This window comes from Moschus berezovskii, chromosome 17, assembly GCF_049115385.1.
Source record: "Moschus berezovskii isolate FMDL1 chromosome 17, NW_MosBer_1.0, whole genome shotgun sequence".
NCBI classification, from domain to species: domain Eukaryota; kingdom Metazoa; phylum Chordata; class Mammalia; order Artiodactyla; family Moschidae; genus Moschus; species Moschus berezovskii.
Window position 1 is genome coordinate 5,796,662 of NC_142476.1, and position 20,798 is coordinate 5,817,459.

At 54.5% G+C, this 20,798-nt stretch overlaps 1 protein-coding gene across 2 annotated transcripts; it reads right to left on the reverse strand.

Annotated features, from left to right (window-relative positions):
- Positions 1-1,410: 1,410 nt before the first annotated feature.
- NUAK2 (NUAK family kinase 2) lies at positions 1,411-20,798 on the reverse strand. 2 transcript variants are annotated; one of them, XM_055420042.2, is made up of 7 exons: positions 20,502-20,798; positions 11,113-11,233; positions 8,525-8,676; positions 8,131-8,196; positions 6,150-6,269; positions 5,571-5,703; positions 1,411-4,747 (listed from the first exon to the last, which is right to left on the reverse strand). In XM_055420042.2, the coding sequence occupies exons 1-7, from the start codon at positions 20,712-20,714 to the stop codon at positions 3,651-3,653; spliced, it is 1,902 nt and encodes a 633-aa protein (XP_055276017.2). In that variant the 5' UTR covers positions 20,715-20,798; the 3' UTR covers positions 1,411-3,650. The 2 variants fall into 2 exon arrangements, with proteins under 2 accessions (XP_055276017.2, XP_055276015.2); XM_055420040.2 differs by having other exon boundaries at positions 20,469-20,798.

The window sequence follows — 20,798 nt, forward strand, 5'->3', positions numbered from 1 at the left end:
TTGATCTCTGGGTCAGGAAGATCCCATAGAGTAGGAATGGTAAGCCACTGCAGTATTCCTGCTGGGAATCCCACGGACAGAGAAATCTGGTGGGCCACAGTCCCTGGGGTCGCAAGAGTTGGACATGACTCAGTGCTTAAACCACCACGACCAAGTGTTTGATGCACAGCACTTAAATGGTAGCCCCTGTTGCCTCCTAAATTGCAATTATTCTTTGCCATCACCCCATTTCCCCTTCACCATTGTCTGAACTGACAATTTTTCTATTGAACTTTATTTTTAATACACGCTGGCTTGCTGCTCAGTTTGCATCAAAGATGAGGTTAAGATCTTCTGTGTTGCACCGGCCACAGAGCAACTACCTCTGTCTTTCACAGAGCTTTCACTTTTTTCCTGAGTCAGTGAATAAACGAACACAGTTGATTCCACATCTGAACTCTCTGCTTCTTGGGTAACGATTTTCTCTTAAGTTTTTCCTATGTCTACCCAGAGTTGGCCCAGAGCTCCGGCATTCATTTGGACCACAAACAAAGATATCAGACTGAAGTATCCCATTTGCAGCCTGAACAGTTTGCTTCCTCTCCCATCCTGACCCCACAGCTACCTGGCCTCCTCACTTCTTTCCCAGACTCAGCAACTTTGCCAGCTTCGCACAAGCAGGGAAGGGGAGGGGAGGGCAGGTGCTCCACGACAGCGGGCACTGCAGGCTGGCGGGAGGGCAGGTGTGCGCGGAGCAGGCAGCGGGAGCTGGCTGGGACTGGGGCTGTTGGGGGCCTGTGCACAGCAGAGGCGGGTGAGGCATGGGGGAGAGAGTCTGCTTGGAGCCGGAGCCAGCCGGTTGCCGGCCTGCACTTTGTGCTTATCCTCCCTTTCATCCTGGCCCTCGGAGCCTGGGAGTTTCTCAATGGAACGGGTGTCCGGGAATGCTCTGCAGGGGGTGGGGAGGGCTGGCCATCGAGGGGGGCATTCCAGGCATTCTTTACATCCTCCAGGAGCCAGGCGGTTGGGCGCAGAGCACGGAGCAGCTGCCCTGTACTAGAGGGAAATGGAGTTCTTTGGAAGGAGAGAATAAAGGTGGCGGGGTGCCTTCAGGCAGCCAGGGACAGAGCTGGATGGGGGAGGGATGGAAGGGCTATATAGCTTGACAAGCCCAGTTCTTCAGTGCTAAAGGCAGAAGGGCAAATCGGGACTCTCAGTCCTGGGCTCTCTCCCCTCTGTGTGCTTTCAAGGGCAGAACTGCTGATGGAGGTATACCTGGGAGTCTTTGGGAGCTAAGAGTCGGGTTTTTGTTGTGTGTTTTGCTTTCATTAAGCAGGTTCTCCATTTTTCACCCCAGAGTCCAAGGAAACGTGTGTTAGGAGAAAACTCAAAGATCTGTGTCCCATTACCCAAACAGAATGACTGAAGCTATTTTCCAGTCACCATTCTCATTTTTAATGGGGTGGTTCTTTCTAGGCACAGGAGGGAAGAGGGACCATCAGGTAGACAGAATCAGGGTGTGGAGGGAGGGAGCCAGAGACCCCTCCCAGATAGAGCAACGGGACATGTAGATTTACAACAGATCCCCACCCCACCGCCTCTAATCAGTAGGGGAGCACTGCAATAATACCTCCCTGTACACAAAGCTTAGATGTCATAGTGGAATTCCCCAGAACATAGCATTCACATCATTGAAAATGGTAAGATTCGTTTTTTAAAAAACAGAGCTGAAAACATTAAAATAAATAAGAACTTTCTAGGGCCCTAAAGGCCCGGAGAGACAGACACATCCATTCTCAATAGCAGAAGCAGCTTGGAGGCTGGAGTGGTTCAGAGTCCTTGAGGTCCAAGTGGGGTCCAGGAGAGTCTGAGCCCCTTGAGATGAGGTCCATTAGCAGCTTGAGCCTTTTCAAGTCTTTTAGATTCACTCGCCCTAGGGCATGAGGACCTCCTGGCTGACCCTGCCTCTCTCCCTCAGGTGGACAGCTGGTCCCTGGGCGCTCTCCTTTTCATCCTGGTGCATGGCTCCGTGCGCTTTGATGGGCAGGGCCACAAGACACTGATAATCCTAAACCCTCTGGTGAGTGAGGGGTGTGGGTGTGTTCATCCAGACTGGGTGTCCTTTGCTAACTCCTGATGCAGGAATTAAACAGACAGCAAAATGAAGCTTCCCTGGTGGCTCAGACTGTAAAGAATTTGCCTGCAAAGCTGGAGAGTGGGATTTGATCCCTGAGTCTGAAAAATCCCCGGGAGAAGGGAACGGCAACCAACTCCAGTATTCTTGCCTGGAGAATTCCGTGGACTGGGAATTGTCTGCAATTGCAGCCTGGTGGGCTACTGTCCGTGGGGTTGCAAAGAGTCAGCCTTGACTGAGCGATTTTCATTTTCCAAGTTTGGAGGATGGGAGAGGGGAGAGAACCTTTGAGGAAACAGAGGTTGTGTTCTCTTACTGCTCAGGTAAGTAAGGAAGGGCACACTCTAGGGAGCCAGTGGGGGGGCCACATTCCAGTTTGAGTTGTTCTGTTTGGGGAAGCACACTGACTGAAACCACCCACCCTGGCCAGGCACCATAGTAACCATTTGCATGAGCTGTTTTACAACAGGAGGTCCTGGTAAGGAACAGGGAACTAAAAAGCCTCCACCAACTGGCAGAGTTCAGGAAAGGTCAAAAGAAGACACCACCTGTCCAGCCACCTCCCAGAATCCTCTCTGGCAGCCACCTTGGCTGAACAAGGCGTGCACCACCAGGAAGGACTCTGAGTCAGAATGATTGGCTAAGGACAACCCGGAAACTAACCCCATCGCCATAAAACCCAAGAGTGAGCCACGTGGCAGATCTGTTCTCCTGGGTTCCCTCACCCTCCTGCTCTCCACCCGGGTGCCCTTTCCCAATAAAATCTCTTGCTTCGTCAGCGCATGTGTCTCCTTGGACAACTCATTTCTGAGTGTTAGACAAGAGCCCAGTTTCGGGCCCTGGAAGGGATCCCCCTTCCTGCAGCGGTGGAGATGGGAATGTGTATGCGAATGAGGAGCTTCTAGCCGCACCTTGGCGGGATGGCATCACACACAGACTCACTCTTTACAGGAGCTAGGCACTGACAGAGTGCTCTTTCCAGCTCTCTGTGGCCCTACTACGGGGAGGGCACAGGCAACCCTGTGCCCGCACAAGGGCGGGCACCTGGCAGCGACCCTGGCCGGGCCTCTGTGGCTCAGTGGCTGTGGCGCCAGCCTTTGCTTAAGAACTCCAGGAGTAAGAACTACATGGCCCAGACCCTCCAGGGGGACGCTGCCCCTCGCCCTGGTAAGGGCAGCCTCAAGCTGCCAAAGGCATTCTCAAGAAGAAGGCGTCGACCCCCTCCAAGGGGGCAACGAGCAAGGCAACCTGGAAATTAACAGGCAACCTGGACTTGGCCATGGGCCTTCCTCGCTGCTTCTCTACTCATTTTCCTCTAGAGCTACCTTCTTGGTTCCACAGGGCTGAAGACATTGAACCCTCAACGCATTTCACTTGCCCACTGCCCACATCCAGCCCTCCCCAGGGCTCAACTGAAACCACCTCAGCCTTCTGGGCTGGGATGCGGGTCCTGGGAGGCAGGGAAGAAGGCAGTCTCCCCATCAGGGTGCATCCAGCTGCATCTCAGATCCTGCCCGCATGGGCAATGCCCCCTCCTTCAGCTGAGCTCCGAGCAGACCCTCAGTCCCTGCTGGCCGCCCTCTGTCCCCGCCGGGCAGCCCAGCAGAGAAAAGCAGCTAGTCCCCAGGGGTTCCTGCCTCCATCGCCTCAGGCCTCGGCTTCCGGGGCCCTCTGAGGGGGGTGCCTCCAGTCCCATGAGGTCATCCACAGACACAAAGCCCCGCAGTGGGGGCTCGGGGAGCCGTTCGGGCAAGTCCAGCTGATCAAAGGACTCAGAGGACAGGATGCTATCCTCACTCACGGCCCCTGAGGGGCGGCTGACCCGGGCTGGAGGGCGCGGGGAAGCCAGTTCATCCAAAGAGCCGAAGGTGGTGGGCGCTGTGTGCTCCAGGGCTGTGTGCGAGAACTTGCCGTTGTGTTTGAGGATGCCCTTGCGATGCGGCAGCCGCCCCGAGGCTGGCGGGGGCTTGTGCTCCATGGTATCCCCACTCACAAACATGTCCCCGGCATCCGTATCCCCACTCACAAACACGTCCCCGGCATCCAAAAGCTCCCCAGACTCGCTGGGCTCAGGCGAGGAGTAGTAGCCGGACTCCCGCTGGTGCACCTTCTTGAGGATGCCCTTCTTGGGAAGTGGCAGGCCGGCCTGGCCTGGGTTGGTGGGGCTTGGGCCAGGCTCAGGGCCCTGCCTCGCCCCTTCTGCGGGATTCGATGTCTTCTTCTTGAGAATGCCTTTCGGCAGCTTGAGGCCACCCTTCCCAGGGCGAGGGGAGGCGTCGGCGGCCGGGGCCCCCTGGAGGGTCTGGGCCATGGCGTTCTCCTTGCGGGACTTCTTGAGTGAGTGCTGGCGCTCCAGGCCAGGGGCAAGGGTCCTGCTGCCCGGCGCCTGCTGCTTCAAGAAGCTGCAGACCTTGGCGCCGTTCTCCAGGAGGGGGCGGGAGGAGCGCCACAGCCACTGAGCCACGGAGGTCCGGCCGGGGTCGCTACTGGGGTGCCCGCCCTCGTGCGGGGCCCCCTGCTCCCCGACACGGGTGGTGTAGCCCCAGTTGACCCACCAGTGGCTGGCCACGTCCTCCAGGGTGGCCCGGCGGGTAGGGTTCACCATCAATAGCCACCGGATCAGGCCACAGGCATCTAGAAGGGGAGAGAGAGGCTTCAGCTCAGTAGCCACGAGCTTGGGCACCCGCAGTGTCCCTCCTGGCTCACCCCATGGATGTTAAGACCAGGCTCCCTCCCAGGTCAGCTGTGCCCCCAGGCAGGCTCCCTAGTCTCCAGGACCGCAGGACCACAGCCATGTTTACATGTTTGCTCCTTTGCTCCAGTGAAATGCAGGCCTCTGGGGGTGGGGCTGGGGGGGTGCTGCTCAAGAGTAAACCAAGGCCCTCACACCCTTCTTCTCACCTTACGCATCGTATATGAAACGACAAAAAGATTTCTAAGCACAAACGCAGTAGGAAATGAGACAACTGTGGCAAAGAGGATCTAAACCAGGCTTTAGGAAGCACTTCCCAAATAAGCATGCCCATACAGGAAGATTCAGTCCTTCCTTCCTTGCAGGTCACAGGCACGGGAGGCAGAGAGATGACAGCAGGAGGTGGGGTGGAAGGCACCTTCATCTGCCGTGGGTTGCCGTCTTCACTTAGAAAGTGAAAGTCGCTCAGTCATGTCTGACTCTTTGCAACCCTATGGAGAGTGGCCCACCAGGCAGAAATTGCAGACAATTTCCTCAGTCCATGGAATTCTCCAGGCAAGAATACTGGAGTGGGTTGCCATTCCCTTTGCCAGGGGATCTTTCAGACCCAGGGATCAAAACCCCAGTCTCCAGCTTTGCAGGCACATTCTTTACAGTCTGAGCCACCAGGGAAGCTTCGCTTTACTGTCACTGTTTAATTCCTGCATCAGAAACTAGCAAAGGACACCCAGGGTCTGGATGAGAACGCCCACATCCCTCACTCACCAGAGGGTTTAGGAGGCTGCCGGTAGGCCCCGTTACTGATCTGTTTCACCAGCGTCTTGTGGTCCTGCCCATCAAAGGGCATGGAGCCATGCACCAGGATGTAGAGGAGAACGCCCAGGGACCAGCTGTCCACCTGAGGGAGAGACAGGGTCAGCCAGGAGGTCCTCATGCTGTAGGGCGGACGGCTCCAGCCTCCCCTTCAGTACCCACGAGGGAGAACCCAGAGCCCAGTGCACCCAAGGACCACCTCCTTCTAGGACCCAGGGGCAGAGAGGGCCATCCTGTAGAAGGGACTGAGAGTCACGGAGAGAGCTGTCATCTGCCTCCGCTTGGGGAGGCTGGCCGGGGGCTTGGAAAGGTAATGGGAATGCAGAAGGTGTGGGGCACAGAGCCACACTGCCAGGGGCCAGGGGACTGAAGCTCTCATGCCAGTTTTGCTATTCCCAGCTACAGAACTGGCTGGGCACGGCTTTGGCGGGGAAGTGAGTCTTGCAATCTGAGAAAGGGAATCAGTAGAAAACCAGCTCATCCCTGTCTCAAGATCTAAGCCAAGAGACTAGCAGGAGGCCAGGCACTCACCTCTGGTCCTGTGTAGGGCCTTCCATTGACGATCTCGGGCGAGGCGTAGAGGGGGCTTCCGCAGAATGTCTGCAGGAACTTGCCTTGGTGGTAGAGGTTGGAGAGGCCAAAGTCAGCGATCTGTAGGATTGGGTCAAACACGGACAGGGTCACGCCAAGGCCTGGATTGTTTCGTAGCTCCTGGTCTGCCCCTCTCCAGACCCCGAGGAAACACAGGCCCTGGCAGGAGGAGAGGGTGCCCATGACCTCTACCCCATACCAGGCACCACCAACATAGCTCAGGCCCTGGAAGAAAGCGCCCTTCAGAGGCTGAGTCAGCGAGGTGAGCTGGGGCAGCAGTGAGGGCAGCTCCAGGTCCTCACTGTTCCCCAGGCCCTCTGCTCATGCTGTACTCCACTCCAGGGATGCTCACTCTTCCCACACATGTCCTACCAACCCAGAAGGCCCACCTCCCCCTGGAAGCCTTCCACTGCCCCGAGATCTCCTCTTCCCATAAAGCCATGCAATTTCCAGTGACTCACAGAAGCCCCTGCTTGTCATTCTGCCTCCTCCTGCTGCCACGTCAATAGCTCCCCACGTGGACCACCTGCCCCCAGCCCTCCTGCAGCTCCTAGCACAGCTGTGACCCATGGATGGGACTAACGGCCACTTAATGACTGAAGGACGTCTCTCAGTTGGAGGGGGAGAGACAATGTCTCATGTCAGTGCCAAGGACCTCAGAACACAGTTACCCCATGGGCTTGGGTTGCCTTCCCAGCAAAGGGCTCATCTCGGCCCACATCCAGGCAGGAAAGTGGTGGTGGGACTGGGGTCAGCCCAGGAGATCTGAGAAGCCACAGTGAAGGCAGAGCAAAGATTAGGGCCATCATTATGGCCCAGGAGAAGCAATCTTCTTACAGGACCTCCTGAGCCCTCTGATGTCGGGGGTTTGAGGGCCCCAAGTCCATCTTCTTGCTCCTCAGAGAGACCCTTCCCCCAACTCTCCTCAGACAGAGGCTGAGAACTATGCCCTTTTGCTCCCAGCTTCTTCCTCCCCAGCAGAGGGTCATGTGTGCCCAGGGTCGGGAGGAGCTGTTTATGAACTCTGGCTCCTTCATTTATGGGTTTTATTGGCCTCTTATCACGCAGTTACCTATTGACGCCCATAACGAGGCAGACGACTGGTACAGATGGGAAAGTTCATGCCTGCCTGGACTGTGTGCTTTTATTGGTTCTGGCCTCCCCCTCCCTGGGCAGCATCAAAGCAAGCCCCACCTACTCCGGGAACTGGAAAGGAGAATGAACTCAGGGCACCTCAGGGCATAGGTCAGTGGCCACTGGGGAAGAGGCTGTGACCTGAGTTCGGGAAGATTCTGAGGAGGGTCCAAGTGCAGAGTCAGAGCCTTCCCAGGTGTCTGCAGGGCAAGCTCTTGCTGTCTGCCCCTTCTAGCCCTGAGATCCGAGTTTATCACGTCAACCTGAACTTCTCAGACCTAAATTTAACTACTTAGCCATGGGAATTCAGCAGCAGAAGGAAGCAGGAAGTTGGGGCTGGAGTGCTTGCTGTGGTGAAAGGTGCTAAGGGCTCCTTAATGGTAGCAGATTAAAGTGCACATGCATGCGTGTGTCTGTGTGCCTGCATCTCTGTGCACACGTGCAGGTGGGGCACACGCAGGTCACAGCCTCTTCCTGCCAGGCCCAGGGCTGTGAGCAGCAACCAACCCTAGATCCAGACTCCTTCAACCTTGGGATGTTGAGGGGGTTAGAGGACTGGTTCCAGCTGACCGTGCTAGCCATGGGACCTTGTGCAAGATACTCCATATCGGGAGGCCTCAGTTTTCAACCCACAGAAAGAAGTGCTGAAATGGAGGATGGCTGAGGTCCTTACCGGGACTCAACTCCTTCTGGAACCCCCTAGGGACTTAAAGATGCTTAGCTGGGGCCAGTGCAGATGGTCTGGGGAGGGGTGCAGGAGCAGTTTTACACAAGAAGTGAGGCTCACCTTGATATTTCCATTGGCATCTAAGAGGATATTCTCCAGCTTGAGATCCCGATGGACAACCCCGTTCTGAAAGAGGGAGGGTAGGGTCAGGGGAAGGCCATCAGGGGAGACGGACACGAGGACCTAGTCTGGACAGTGAGGACGCACCAAAGGTGGGGTAAGCACAGACAGGCAGGGAGCCCAGCTTTACCAGAACAAGTACAACAAACCATCGGTCCTTCCAACCCCAGCCAAGAGACCTGAAGCCAGAGACGCCAGCACTCCCTCCGCTGAGTGAGGGCTTACACCTCGCCTTGTCTCCATCTCCCTGTGTGACCCCGGCAGGTCACGGGGCCTCTCGGGGGAGCTGGGCCCGGGCCCAGGGGCCACCCCTCGGTGCCGGCCAGGCGCTCACCTGGTGGCAGTACTGCACGGCGGAGACGATCTGCCGGAAGAAGTGCCTGGCCTCGCGCTCGCTGAGCCGCTGCCGGTCGCTGATGTAGTCATACAGGTCGCCCCGGCTGGCGTACTCCATGACAATCACGATCCTGCTGCTGTTCTCAAACACTGGGGCAGAGCGAGGCAGCAGGGTCAGGCCCTCCAGAGGGCACGCTCCCACCAAGGGCCACGCCCTCCTCCCGGCCCCAAACCAGACATCTGGAAGCAGGGAGGGTGCTGCCCGCTGACGCTCCCAGCACCTTCCAGTAGCAATGAGTTCAGGCCAAGAGGACTGGCTCACCTCCCTCTCCTTGGAAGTTCAGGTTTCTGAGCATTCTTAAAACTACCCTACGAATTCCGAGACATCACTGGATAAGAATGAAAAGTCAGGCTCCCTGGTTCAGAACTCAGTACTTTTTTGCCTGGTGACCTCAGGCAAATCTCTTCCAGATACCTCAGAAAGGACACAGGTTTGGGATTCGAATCCTGGCACCATCACTCACTAGCTGGGTGACCATGGCAAGTTATTCAGTCAGCGCGCCTCCGTGTCCTCACTTGAAGAGGGGTAATGACAGCAATTTCACAGGGCTGGGGTGACACACAAACAAGTGACCGCTCTCGGGCTGGCTGGGTGAGCTGGTGTGGAGCCTGACAAGCAGGCAGGCACTCGATAGGTGGTCTCTACTGTTATATTTATCATTAGCATTCTCATGCATAAACTTAAAAAATAAAACCCAGAAGATCAGAAGAGGGATAAAAGCATATGAAAGTGGTTTGGAATCCACGGAGAGCTGAGACACTCATCACTCTCAACTTCTTTGATTTCCTGTCCAGCGTATTTAGGCTCGGGCCTTGTACACAGAAACAATCAATAAATATTTGATAATTAATTGACTGCCTGGGCTCCTGGCGGTCAGCCTATTCCAACTGGCTCATCTCCACGTGTGGGAGGGGCCTGCTTGCCACCACAGGCCTTGTCTGTTCTCCTGGAAAAGCAGGGAACGGCTGGTTCATCAAACTGGCCCTTCAGCTGCGTGTGTGTCAAGACATGCACGCCCGTGACATTGCATCTTTGTGTCAAGCGGGTCCTCTGAGTCTGGTTTGCTCAGCCAAGCCCAGAGCGACTCCTGTCTAGCCTGGGAGAAGGAGTTGAGAGAGGAGGCTACTCCCAGGGAGAGTCCAAGCTCCCAGGCAGTTGGGTATCTGGCCAGGAAGACTGTGCTTTTTCCCAGGAGAGCAACATGGTCCAGACTGCTGAGGCCTGCCTAGAGACTCCAACCCTCTGGGTCTCTACAACCCTGCAGGGTGTGTGTAAAGTCTGTGCCATGGATCTGGGGGTCAGGGGCCAACCAGGGCACATTCTGGAGCGCAGCTATGTTAGAGGTCAGTTCCCAGGACTGGAGCTTTCTCCTTAGTCCCTATCTCTTGAAGTCTGTGGATAGGGATGGATCTGGGAGAGCTCTGCCAGTTACATAGTAACTATGATACCCCAACACCCGCTGAATCTGAAGATGCAATACACAGCAGTTACATCCTAAGCTTCAAAGAATAGTTCCCAGACCTAGCTGGAGATATGGGTGGGGGGAAGAATTCACACACACACACACCAACCACCAAGCATAGCCTGGCTTAACCAATACTCTATCACCTGCCCACTCTCCCCTGGGGGGATATACACAGAGACACAATTAGCCTTCTCAGCCACTTGCTTGGGTTCCCCATGGGACAGGTTCAGGCCAGGGGACCACGGCAGTGGTCTGCTCTTAAGTCTTCTTCTAAACAGAACTTGAGAGAGGAGATCTCTCTTCCTCCCACCAGGAATATTCAGGCTGAGGGCAAAGCCACAGGCTCCCTTCCTCCCTCCTGCTGCTCCTGCCATTCCTTGCTTCCTGCCTAACTGATATTATGTAAAGGCTGCCAGCAGACAGGAGCGTGTGGGAGGTTGTTCCCTGTCTTTCCCGCATCACCATCCCTCGCTCACTTTGTTGTCTGGGTCACAGGGAGCAGGGCAGCTGGAGTGGAGAGCCAGCACTGATGTCAGTGCAAGAGGAGGCTGAGAGATACGAGGACGGGTAGGAACCAGCCTCACGGCGGGAATGACTCAGAGGACAGGAGGCCTGGCTCTTAAGACGTACACAGAAAAAGAGCACCCACACGCCTGAGATAGGTGCAGGTCTCCGTATGTTTTGGCTGCCCCCACAGCGCCAAGGCTCTCCCTGGGTTTGGGGAGGCAGTGTTTAAGTGCAGAAACCTAAGAACAAAAATGCCTACAATCAAATGCCTACAATCTGTGGAGTTCCTCTCTTGAGCCGAGTACTTGGTGACATTAAATTTGATCTTGGCAACAAACTTGTGACGCAAGTGAGATTATCTAATTTTACAAAAGAGGAACTGAGACCCAGAGACTGCATTAAATTACCTGCCCAAAGTCCTGCAGCTGGGCTTCCAATCTAGCTCCTGCCCAAGCCTAAAGCCCGTGCCTTTTTCTACTCCTGTGTGTCATCTGCTCCGACTGCGCATGTGCATGCACACACACTCTCAGCTTCAAATGCTCTGCCTCTGTACCTTCGTGGATGGCAATGATGTGGGGGTGGTTGAGGGATGACATGATCTCAATCTCTCGCCGAATGTGCATCAGATCTTGCTCATCTTTGATTTTGTCTTTCCGAATCGACTTGATGGCCACCTGAGAACAGAGGATGCAGGAGAGTGAGGAGGAAGGCCTGGCAGGCAAAGACATCCCTGAGGACACTCCGGGGGAGCCCTGACCCTGGTGATCTGCCTCCTGCTGCTACAAAGGCCATAGGTTGCACCCAGAGAAGCCGCTCCACCCTTCACTGGGGCAGGGAGCAGAGAGGCTAGAGAGAACCTTCTCTGGCGAAGATTCTTGCCTGGGTTGGGTGCGGTTTATGTAGCAGGAATGAGGATAAGTCAATGACCTCACTCAGAGTATGGATATGTGAAGACGGTAGGTAACAAACTGTACTTGTAAGGCTGATGCTTCACCATTCAAAGCAAATTTATCTTGCTTCACCATGAGGAAAGGACTGGGCCTCTTCTGCTCCCCACCGGGTGGTGAGCACAGCGCCTGGCATGCGGTAGGCACTGAATAGCCATTTGTTGCAGCCGTCACTGAGCTGGCCCTCTCAACCAGCCTGAGAGGCAGGTGCGGAAAGCATCACCATCCCCATTTCCAGGTGAGGAAGCACATTCCTAGAGAGGCTAAGTTTCCTTCCTGTTCAGTCACACAGGCACTCACTGGTGCAGACTGGCTTGCACTGTTGATCCACGTCTGATACTTCTTCCACCACAGCCCTCTAATTTGCTACAGTCTCTAGCTAAAAGGTGGGAAACAACCCAAAGGTCCATTAACGGATGACTGATCAGACAAAATATTGTATGTTCACACAATGGAGTATTATTCAGCCACATAGGGGAATGAAGTACCGATATATGCCCAACACAGATGAACCCTGAAAGCGCGCTCAGTCAAAGAAGCCAGACACACAGGGACAAATGCTGCACAACTCTACTTATCTGAGTAACTAGGATAGATGAATGCACGGCACAGAGAGCAGGAGGCTGGTTACGGGGTGGGGGTGCGGAGGTGATGGGGAGTTACTGCCTAGTGGATGCTGAGCTTCCATTTGAGATGATGAAAAGCTTTTGGAAATGCACAGTGGTAATGATGTACAGCACTGTGAATGGACTGAATTGTACACTTAAAATGATGACAATGGTAAATTTTATATATGTCTTAGCCCACATACAAAAGTGAAGTTGCTCAGTTGTCTGACTCTGTGCGACCCCATGGACTGTAGCCCACCAGGCTCCTCCATCCGTGGGATTCTCCAGGCAAGAGTACTGGAGTGGGTTGCCATTTCCTTCTCCAGGGGATCTTCCCGACCCTGGGATTGAACCCGGGTCTCCCTCATTGTAGGCAGACGCTTTACAGTCTGAGCCACCAGGGAAGTCCCTGCTTACAAAAAGCTCACCCAAAAAAGTTATGAAAAAAGTACTAGCCTTTTCAGTCCAGGTGAATAGTAAGGTCTCTCCCCCAGCACCAAACAACCAGACAATTGAACAGAGTCCTCTGGGCTTTGCTACCTTGTCTGTAAAGGTGAACATGCCATATAAGGATTAAACTCTGGCTGGTACGCGCGGTGGGTTCAGGAAGGGTGGAGTGAGGCAGAGGAAATGGAGAAAGAACTGCCAAGAAGCTGCTGAAGCACAGCTCTTAGACACAGAGGGGCCCCGGGCCTCTGTGCCGCCACACGGAGCAGTGACAGAGGAAACGCGCGCGTGGAGCGCGGGCGGTCGGGGAACCGGCCCTCCTGGCGCTGCCGTCCTCCCGCGGCCTCGGAGCTCCGTGAGAGCAACGGGCTGGACTAAGGAGGGTGTCTGCCACGCTCTCCTTCGCTGCTTCTGTGAAGCGACCGTATAAATGCCACGGGCCACGGGAGAGGCAACGCGGGCACCAGGGCCGGGCCGGGGAGGGCGGGGTGTCACCGACGCGGGCCGCTCCCGACAGGTCCCGTCCGAGGGCATGAGAGGCAGACACAGGACTTCCCCTTCCCCGGAGCCTGGGAGTAAGAAACCCGAGGAAAACGGCCCCTAGTTCATTTCCCAGGAGGGTTTGCCGCCCCCCGAGGCTCAAAAGGAGCCGGAAAAAGGAGCCCGGGGGCGGGGCCGCCACCCGCTTCCCAGGGCTCCGCGCAGACAAAGGCGTCCTGCTTCCGACGCGCCCGCGGGGCTGTGTCCCCTCGGCCAGGAATGCGGAGCCGCCGTAATCCGGCAGAGGAGCGCTCACAGCGCCCGGGCCGATCACCCCAGCAACGCCGGCCGGCGAGCCTAAAGGGGGCGGCGCGCGGGGCGGTCACCGCGGCGCCCCCGCCCCCGCCAGGCCCCAGCGCAGCTGCAGCGCCGGCCTCAGGCGTCTCCTCACGCTCCCACCCCTCCTGCTCCAAAGGACCCCAGAAGCGGGCGAAGCAGAGAAATCCCCCGCTTAGAACTGGGCAGGGGGTGGGGACGGGGAAGGGGCTTAAATCCTCCTCCAATTACGAGGCTTCAACCTGCAGCTCGGTTCCTCATCACCTCTCCTATACCCTTTTTCTCCCCCTGAAGGGGAGATATTATGGACTAGTTCTCTCTCTTTAAATTCTTTGTTTTAAAAATCAGGTAATACCGCGAGCTCTTCAGATAAAGGGCCATAAATTGAATCTATTTATGTAAAAGGAAAATCACATATAAATCACATACGTAGATAATGAAACAGAAATATTTGAGAATTTAAGATACTTATGCAAAACCCAGGCATATCTCAGATGTACAACTGTGCACACACAAACGCGGACAGTGAGCACATCACCGTAGGCGGGGTCTGAGCTCTAAAGAAGACAGGCCTAACAGAAGAGAGGTCTGGAAAAAGGAGAGGGCCCTGAGGGGCGCTAGGAGGAGTCACTGCGTGGGTAGAGGGTGTACAAGTTGAACCCTGAAATCCATTCTGGAAGCCTATGATTAAAACCAGAATTGTCAGTCCTCAGTGGACAGCTCCATCCCCCTGCCAGCTCATGCTCTGGTCTCAGGGGGACCCTCCCCCCCATTATCTATGCTAGGTCTTAGGAGACCACCGTTTGGCTGGCACTTCCCAGGAAGGAAACAGGTTAGGTCATTGAGCCACCACCAGTCCTCAAGCAAGTGACAGACAAGAAGAGCAATGTGTCACTGCCCTGGTGGGCCTGGGGCACTTCCCCCACCCACCCTAGCCCCACCAGACAGGCCTCTAACTGCTGGAGAGCCTGTCAAAGTATATGAGATATAGCAACAGCTCAGGCTTATAAGGAGTTCAGCAAACAGAAAACACTCAACTGTTTACTAGTGAACACAAATCACAAATAAATATTTATTGGTTAAGTCACTGGGCTGATCCCTGGGACCAATGGGACCAGTGCCCAAATAAGATTTTCTGCCCTTTTTGTGAGGCATGGGTGCAGTCAACCTTGTTTACTAGAACTCATTTCGAGGGACCTTTGTTCTCATGTGCAAGATAGTTGAGCAACCACTCTCTAGAATTAAAATATAGTAACCAGAGTAAAGGAAGAGAATGATAGTCGCTGAACAGATGACTCAGAGGCGGGAAAGCCACCTGCATACGGACGATCCTGGTTCATCCCATGTGCCCTTTTTACTCTCCAAAGTATTCAGGCTGAGATGTTATATTACATGGCCACCCTACTCAGAAGGGCCAGGAAACTGAAACACAATAATGACAATATAAATGTGAACATTAGATCAGTGGAGGGGTGCCAAGAGCCCAGGTATCTAATCTTTATTTGCCCCTTTGGAGCTATGCAACTCAAGACAAGTCACTTAAATGATCTGGTTAACTGGTCTGGCTAGTTTTAATGTCCTCATCTGAAAAATAAAAGGGCATTTATTCTCCAAACATTTGCTGAACGCCTACTACATGTCTGGCACTACAGTAGGTACTGGATTCAAACAAAAACTGGACAGTCCCTGCACCAAGGCCTTTGATCCAGTCAAGTGTGATTGAGATCCCTGCCACCCAGGGACTTCAAGAGCACTGGAGAGCTTTGCCTGGAGGAGCAAGGCGAATCACCCCAGGGAGAAAACTTTGTTTTAGATCTTGAAGGAAGAGTGGGGTTTACCAAGCCAAGGCACATAGGCTTTTGGAGGGAAGGTTTGAGAACACACCAGAAAGAAAGGAAAGGAACTATTCGTGAATTTGCACACTAGGATCTCTAAGTTCGCTTCTAAACTCCAGCATTTTCTGATGAGCTTCTTCAGAAATGGGTCACCTGCTACCATGCCAGGAAGGTGCTGGCCAAGGATGGTTATAATGGGCTTATTCAGAGGCCCCATGCCATAACCGTGTTAACCTGCCTGAGCAAAATTCCTATTGATACTAGCCCAGTGATTTTCTTGCCTCTGCAGCCCTGCCTGCCTGAAAGGCATCATGGCTAATTCCCTATTCCATTTTGCAAATGCAAACACTGAAATCCAGAGAAGTGACTCTTCCCAGGTTCCTCAACAAGGCCAGGCTGTCAGGATCCAAGATGGAGGGTTGCTGCATGGAGAAGCTACCATCTTAGAAGACAAAAGGTCCTTACAGATGCTCTGGCCTGCCTCTTACCCCTGGAGAAGGGAATGCCCCACACCCTGCCTTGGGCTGGGCTGTGCACCACCAGCCACCATCAACCCACTTACAGACAGACAAACAAGTTGGACAGATGGGTGCTGAGGTCAATTGGTTAAACACTGCCTTCTCTCCTAATCCCCACAGGAACTCAGATCCAGAATAATATGTATTCAGGAGAGGATGGCAGAAAGATCTTAGAAAAAGATGACCTACAGGTACTGGCTGCAGAGGACAAGAGAGGGTACAAGCTGGGCATCTCTGGTCATAGCTACCAGCCAGAGTTGGAGCCAAGATCTTTGACTCCTTTCTGGCCTTTCACGGAGCAGCTGCCTCTGGGAGGCAGGGTGAGGAGCTGGAGGATGACCCATTTAGATTACAGAGGAGAAGCTGGGCTGGGCTGGCAGAGTGGGGATAGGCCTGGGGGTGGCTCACCATCCCACCAAGCCTTCCAGAGAATCTGGCACGGACCGGGAATGGGTTCTGAGGGGAGGCGGTGCTGCCGCCCCTAAATCCCATGCTTGCCCACCCCTTCTTTCCACCCTCCGGCCCGCTCTGCCAGACAAAGCGCTTCCCTGCCCAGCCCTCCTGCATGGCTTGGCCAAAACCCAGGAACAGGAGTCGCCTGCAGCCAAAGTCTCTCTCCCTGCCCTGAGCAGGCAGGTGCAGCAGGGAGCTGGGAGGGCAGCATCACACAGACGGAGGCCTCTGGCACCTGGCCAGGTGGGAGCCCTTCTCTGGATCAGGGGCTAAAGGAGAGACTGGGACTCTGAACAAGGCGGAGACCAAAGGGCTTAGGAAAGTGAAGCACATGCCATTCTCCTCCTCAGGGCAGGGCAGACCCAGGATGGAGGGACCCCCCCTTCCCCAGGAGAGGAAGAAGAGGACCCTGACAAAGCCAGCCCTGCCAGGGTAACACTACCATGTGTGTCAGCTACGGTGCTGACATGCAGACTCCCTTATTTAACCCTAGGAGAGCCCCATGAGGTCGGAATTATTATAATCCCCACTTTACAGATGAGGAAACTGAGATACAGAGAGGTCACATGGCTCAGATGCAGCAGAGCCGGGATTTTGAATGCTTGCCCCCTGATGCTGAGCCGAGCAGTTTTCCTGACAAAGCAAAAAGCCTCGAATGTAGTGTAGTTCACCCACTCAGGATCTCTGGGCGCAGGCAGCGAGGACGCAGGGGTGGGCGTTGTTCCCAAAGACTCCTCCCACTCTCAGTATGCCTGGAGCTCTGGGAAGGGCAGCTGGAGCTAGCTGCTGGAATGACAAAGCAAACTGAGGCAAGCCCGGGCTCAGCCCAGAGCCAGCTCCCAGTCCGAGACTCCGTCCTGGTCATCTCACGCTGGGTGGTCAAGTCAGGAGCTGATGTTGCAGGCATACCACTAACCAGCCCCGGGACATGTTACCTGCCCTCCCTGGGCTTCAGTTTCCCCATCTGTCAATGAAGGAATCAGACCATCTCGGTCATGTTCAAACATTTTGAAATCCCATGCAACAATCCAATATATAAATGAGACAGAAGCTCCCCTGGCCCAGATCACTCTCCCCTTGGACTCCCCTCTGCTCGTGCAGGTAAGAACTCTATGCAGATCACCCTAACAGCTGTGGTGGACTCCACCATTCCAGGCACCCAGCAGGTGCTTTTCTTCCTGGGGGAGGGCGTAGGTCAGGAGAGCTAGGAGAGTCACAGGAGGAAATGTCATGTGGATACCAGGAATGTACTCAGAGCTAGAAAATCCAGAGCAAATATTTATTTTTCCTTTAATGTCCTCCTGGAGTAGCCCTTAGTCCTGCCCACCTGCCCCTCCCCTCAGACAATCCTATCGGGCCCCTGAGAATCCCATCAGACAGGCTGGGAATTGGGAATGGGGCGGAAGTCACCCAGCAGGCTTTCCTCTGACCCTCTTCCCCAAAGACCTCGGTTCATTTTGGGGGAGGTCGTGGGCTGCTCCCACACTCCTCTGCTGGGGCACCAGGTCGGTCTCTCTTCAGGGAGGACACTGAAGAGGCAGGAGTGGGGTGCAGTGGAGAAGAGGATTTCTCTCCAGAATTTAGAGAAACCAGAGTTTAGCAGCATGTAGAGCTGCTCTCCAAGGAGGATGGAGGCCCTGAGCAAACTCCCAGCAGAAGTACAGGGTGATCAGTGGATCAGGGAGCAGGTCCCATTCCTACTCATCTTGGCTCCCTGGAGACAGCAAGAGACATGAAGCCAGGGAGCACCTTTGAATTCTCTGTTCTGATGTAATAAGAGCTGGAATCTCTCCCTACAGCCACTGAGGTTTGCAAACTGAAAGCTGGTTTATCTCATTGCAGAATCAATGATCTCTCCCTTTCTCTCTTACACACACACACACACACCCCCTACACACGCAGTGACCCAGGCCAAGAGCTTAATGGCATTTCTGAATTTCAGTCTCAGTTTCTGGGCCACCCCATTCCTCCCCAATCCAGTATGCCCCCCAACAAGAGGTACGAGCCACAAGAAGCTATTTTTCAGCTGAGCCCCTAACAAAGCCTGGGTCCAGCAGTCTCAGGCCTGGAGGCTTCTTGGGCCATCACACTTTATAGAAAGAGAAAGAAAAGGAAAGTCAGGAAGTACATGATTGCCCAATAGCTGTAACCTGGCAGTGGGCACCTGGGGACTGTGCCAGGCATTAGCAGGAAAAACATCCTCGGTTCTATTGATGGGGCCGTAATCCACTCCCTTTCCCCAGCATCCACTCTCCTTCACCAATGAAATGACTTCCTGAATTTCAAACCAGCTACTGGCTGCAAAAGCAAACAATCTGGGGAGGCGACCTGCTGCCATAGCCAACAGGCAAACCACAGCCACGCATACATGCACATCTCATAACCAGCACCCAACTGGATTTGGCAAAATAATCCCTAAACCACCTGCTTTTAAAAGGCTTCTTAAAATACAGATTATTTAGGGACTTGTCTGGTGGCTCAGATGGTAAAGAATCTGTCTGCAATGCGGGAGACCTGGATTCGATCCCTGGGTTGGGAATATCCCCTGGAGAAGGAAATGGCAACCTACTCCAGTATTCGTCCCTGGAAAATCCCACTGACAGAGGAGCTTGGCAGGCTAAAGGCCATGGGGTCACGAAGAATCAGACATGACTGAGCCACTAACCCTTTCACTTTCGACCTTTCTGAAGGTTCAGTGGTTAAGACTCAGTGCTTCCACTGTAGGGGCACGGGCTTCATCCCTGATCCCACATACTGCACAGTGTGGCCAAAAAAAATACAGATTATTTGGCCCCATCCCAGATCTTCAGAATGAAATCCTCCCAGTGCGGAACCAGATAAGTGTTTTCAATAAGCACCCAGTGATTCCCATGTACATTAAACTCAAGTTAGGGAACCATTGCTGCTGCTGCTAAGTCATTTCAGTCGTGTCCGACTCTGTGTGACCCCATAGACGGAAGCCCACCAGGCTCCCCCATCCCTGGGATTCTCCAGGCAAGAACACTGGAGTGGGTTGCCATTTCCTTCTCCAATGTGTGAAAGTGAAAAGTGAAAGTGAAGTCGCTTAGTCATGTCCGACCCTTAGCGACCCCACAGACTGCAGCCCACCAGGCTCCTCCATGCATGGGATTTTCCAGGCAAGAGTAGTGGAGTGGGGTGCCATTGCCTTCTCCGAGGGAACCACTGCTAACTTCTGCAAACTTGCCATCCTTTTAGGGCTGGTCTTTCCAAATATAAATATCAGTTGTCATTATGGGTTCTATTGTCAGGGAACAATTTAAATTAATATTTGTATCTCATTCAATCCTCATAGAACCTCTGAGGGAGCCCATATTTTCTTCATTTTTACAACAGGAGAAACTGAGTACAGAGAAAATAAACTGCATAAGGTCCCACACATTAAAGGAGTCCCCCGGTGACTCGGTAGTGAAGAATTCATCTGCAATGCAGGACATGCGGGTTTGATCCCTGGGTTGGGAAAACTCCCTGGAGACTGAAATGGCAAACCATTCCAGTATTCTTGCCTGGACAATCCCATGGACAGGGGAGCCCGGTGGGCTACATAGTCAATAGTGTCACAAAAGAGTTGGACATGACTGAGCAACTAAACAACAACATCCTACAGATTACTGCTACTATACACACCTACAACCCAAATGTGCAGGATACGGCCCTGAAAAGGCCCCAAATCCAAAGGTATCTTGGGGCACAGTGGATCTTTCACCAGAGCCTGGTTTCACATTTACCAGAATTACAAACACATCATAATGAAACTTTGATTGACTGTCAGAGCTGGCAAGGACCTAAATGTCAAACCCACCCACGGCCCTCAGGAGGGAGGGGTATCCCCAGTCTCGTGGGCTGCCAAACTCCCAGAACTGAACCGAGGAACTGGACGCCTCAGTCCTTTATATTCATTCGGCTGCACATAGGCTCTACCCCCTAAGATCAAGTGCCTTCGACTTCCTCTTCCCGTGCTGCTCCACCGGGTAGTCTGTTACAAACAAAATGCCACTGAAGTCTCATCTCTAGGAAGCCTCCTCACCCGGCCTCACTTTGGAAACCATCACTTGCTGACCAGAGTTGATCGGGTTCTCGGGTCCACGGCCACTGTCCCTATACTCATGGACAGACAAATGTCCGGGGAACACCATCAGCGCGCGCGCGCACACACACACGAAGATGAAGGCTGAAGGCGGGCAACAGCACCGAGCAGGGCGCGGCCCCCGGCCCGCGCCCAGCGGCGAGGCCGAGCCCCGAGCCCGCCGGCCGGCGCCGCACTCACCAGGCGCCCGGAGCCCTCCCGCGCCTTCTTCACCTTCCCGTAGGTCCCCTTGCCCAGGGTCTCCAGGAACTCGTAGCGGTGTCGCAGGTTGTGCTTGTGGTGGTGCCGCTTCACCGCCTGCTTCTTCATCAGGGGCTTGGGCGACTTGAGAAGCCCGTCGGCCAGGGGCCGGACCAGCTCGGCGGCCAGAGAGGCAGTGGCTGAGGGCGCAGAGCCGAGGCGCCGGGGGAAAGGCAAGGACTCCATGGCCAGACGACGGGCGCGGGCGGAGCGGGAAGACCCGGCTACCCGTGCAGCTCCCACCCGGGATCCCACGGTTGCACCTGCGCT

Coding starts and splice junctions, on each gene's coding strand:
- NUAK2 (XM_055420040.2), bottom strand. CDS start 20,714: ATGGAGTCCTTGCCTTTCCCCCGGCGCCTCGGCTCTGCGCCCTCAGCC. Junction 8,677..11,112: donor CATCATTGCCATCCACGAAG/GTACAGAGGCAG, acceptor GCTCTGCCCCAG/TGTTTGAGAACAGCAGCAGG. Junction 6,270..8,130: donor ATGCCAATGGAAATATCAAG/GTGAGCCTCACT, acceptor CCAATCCTACAG/ATCGCTGACTTTGGCCTCTC.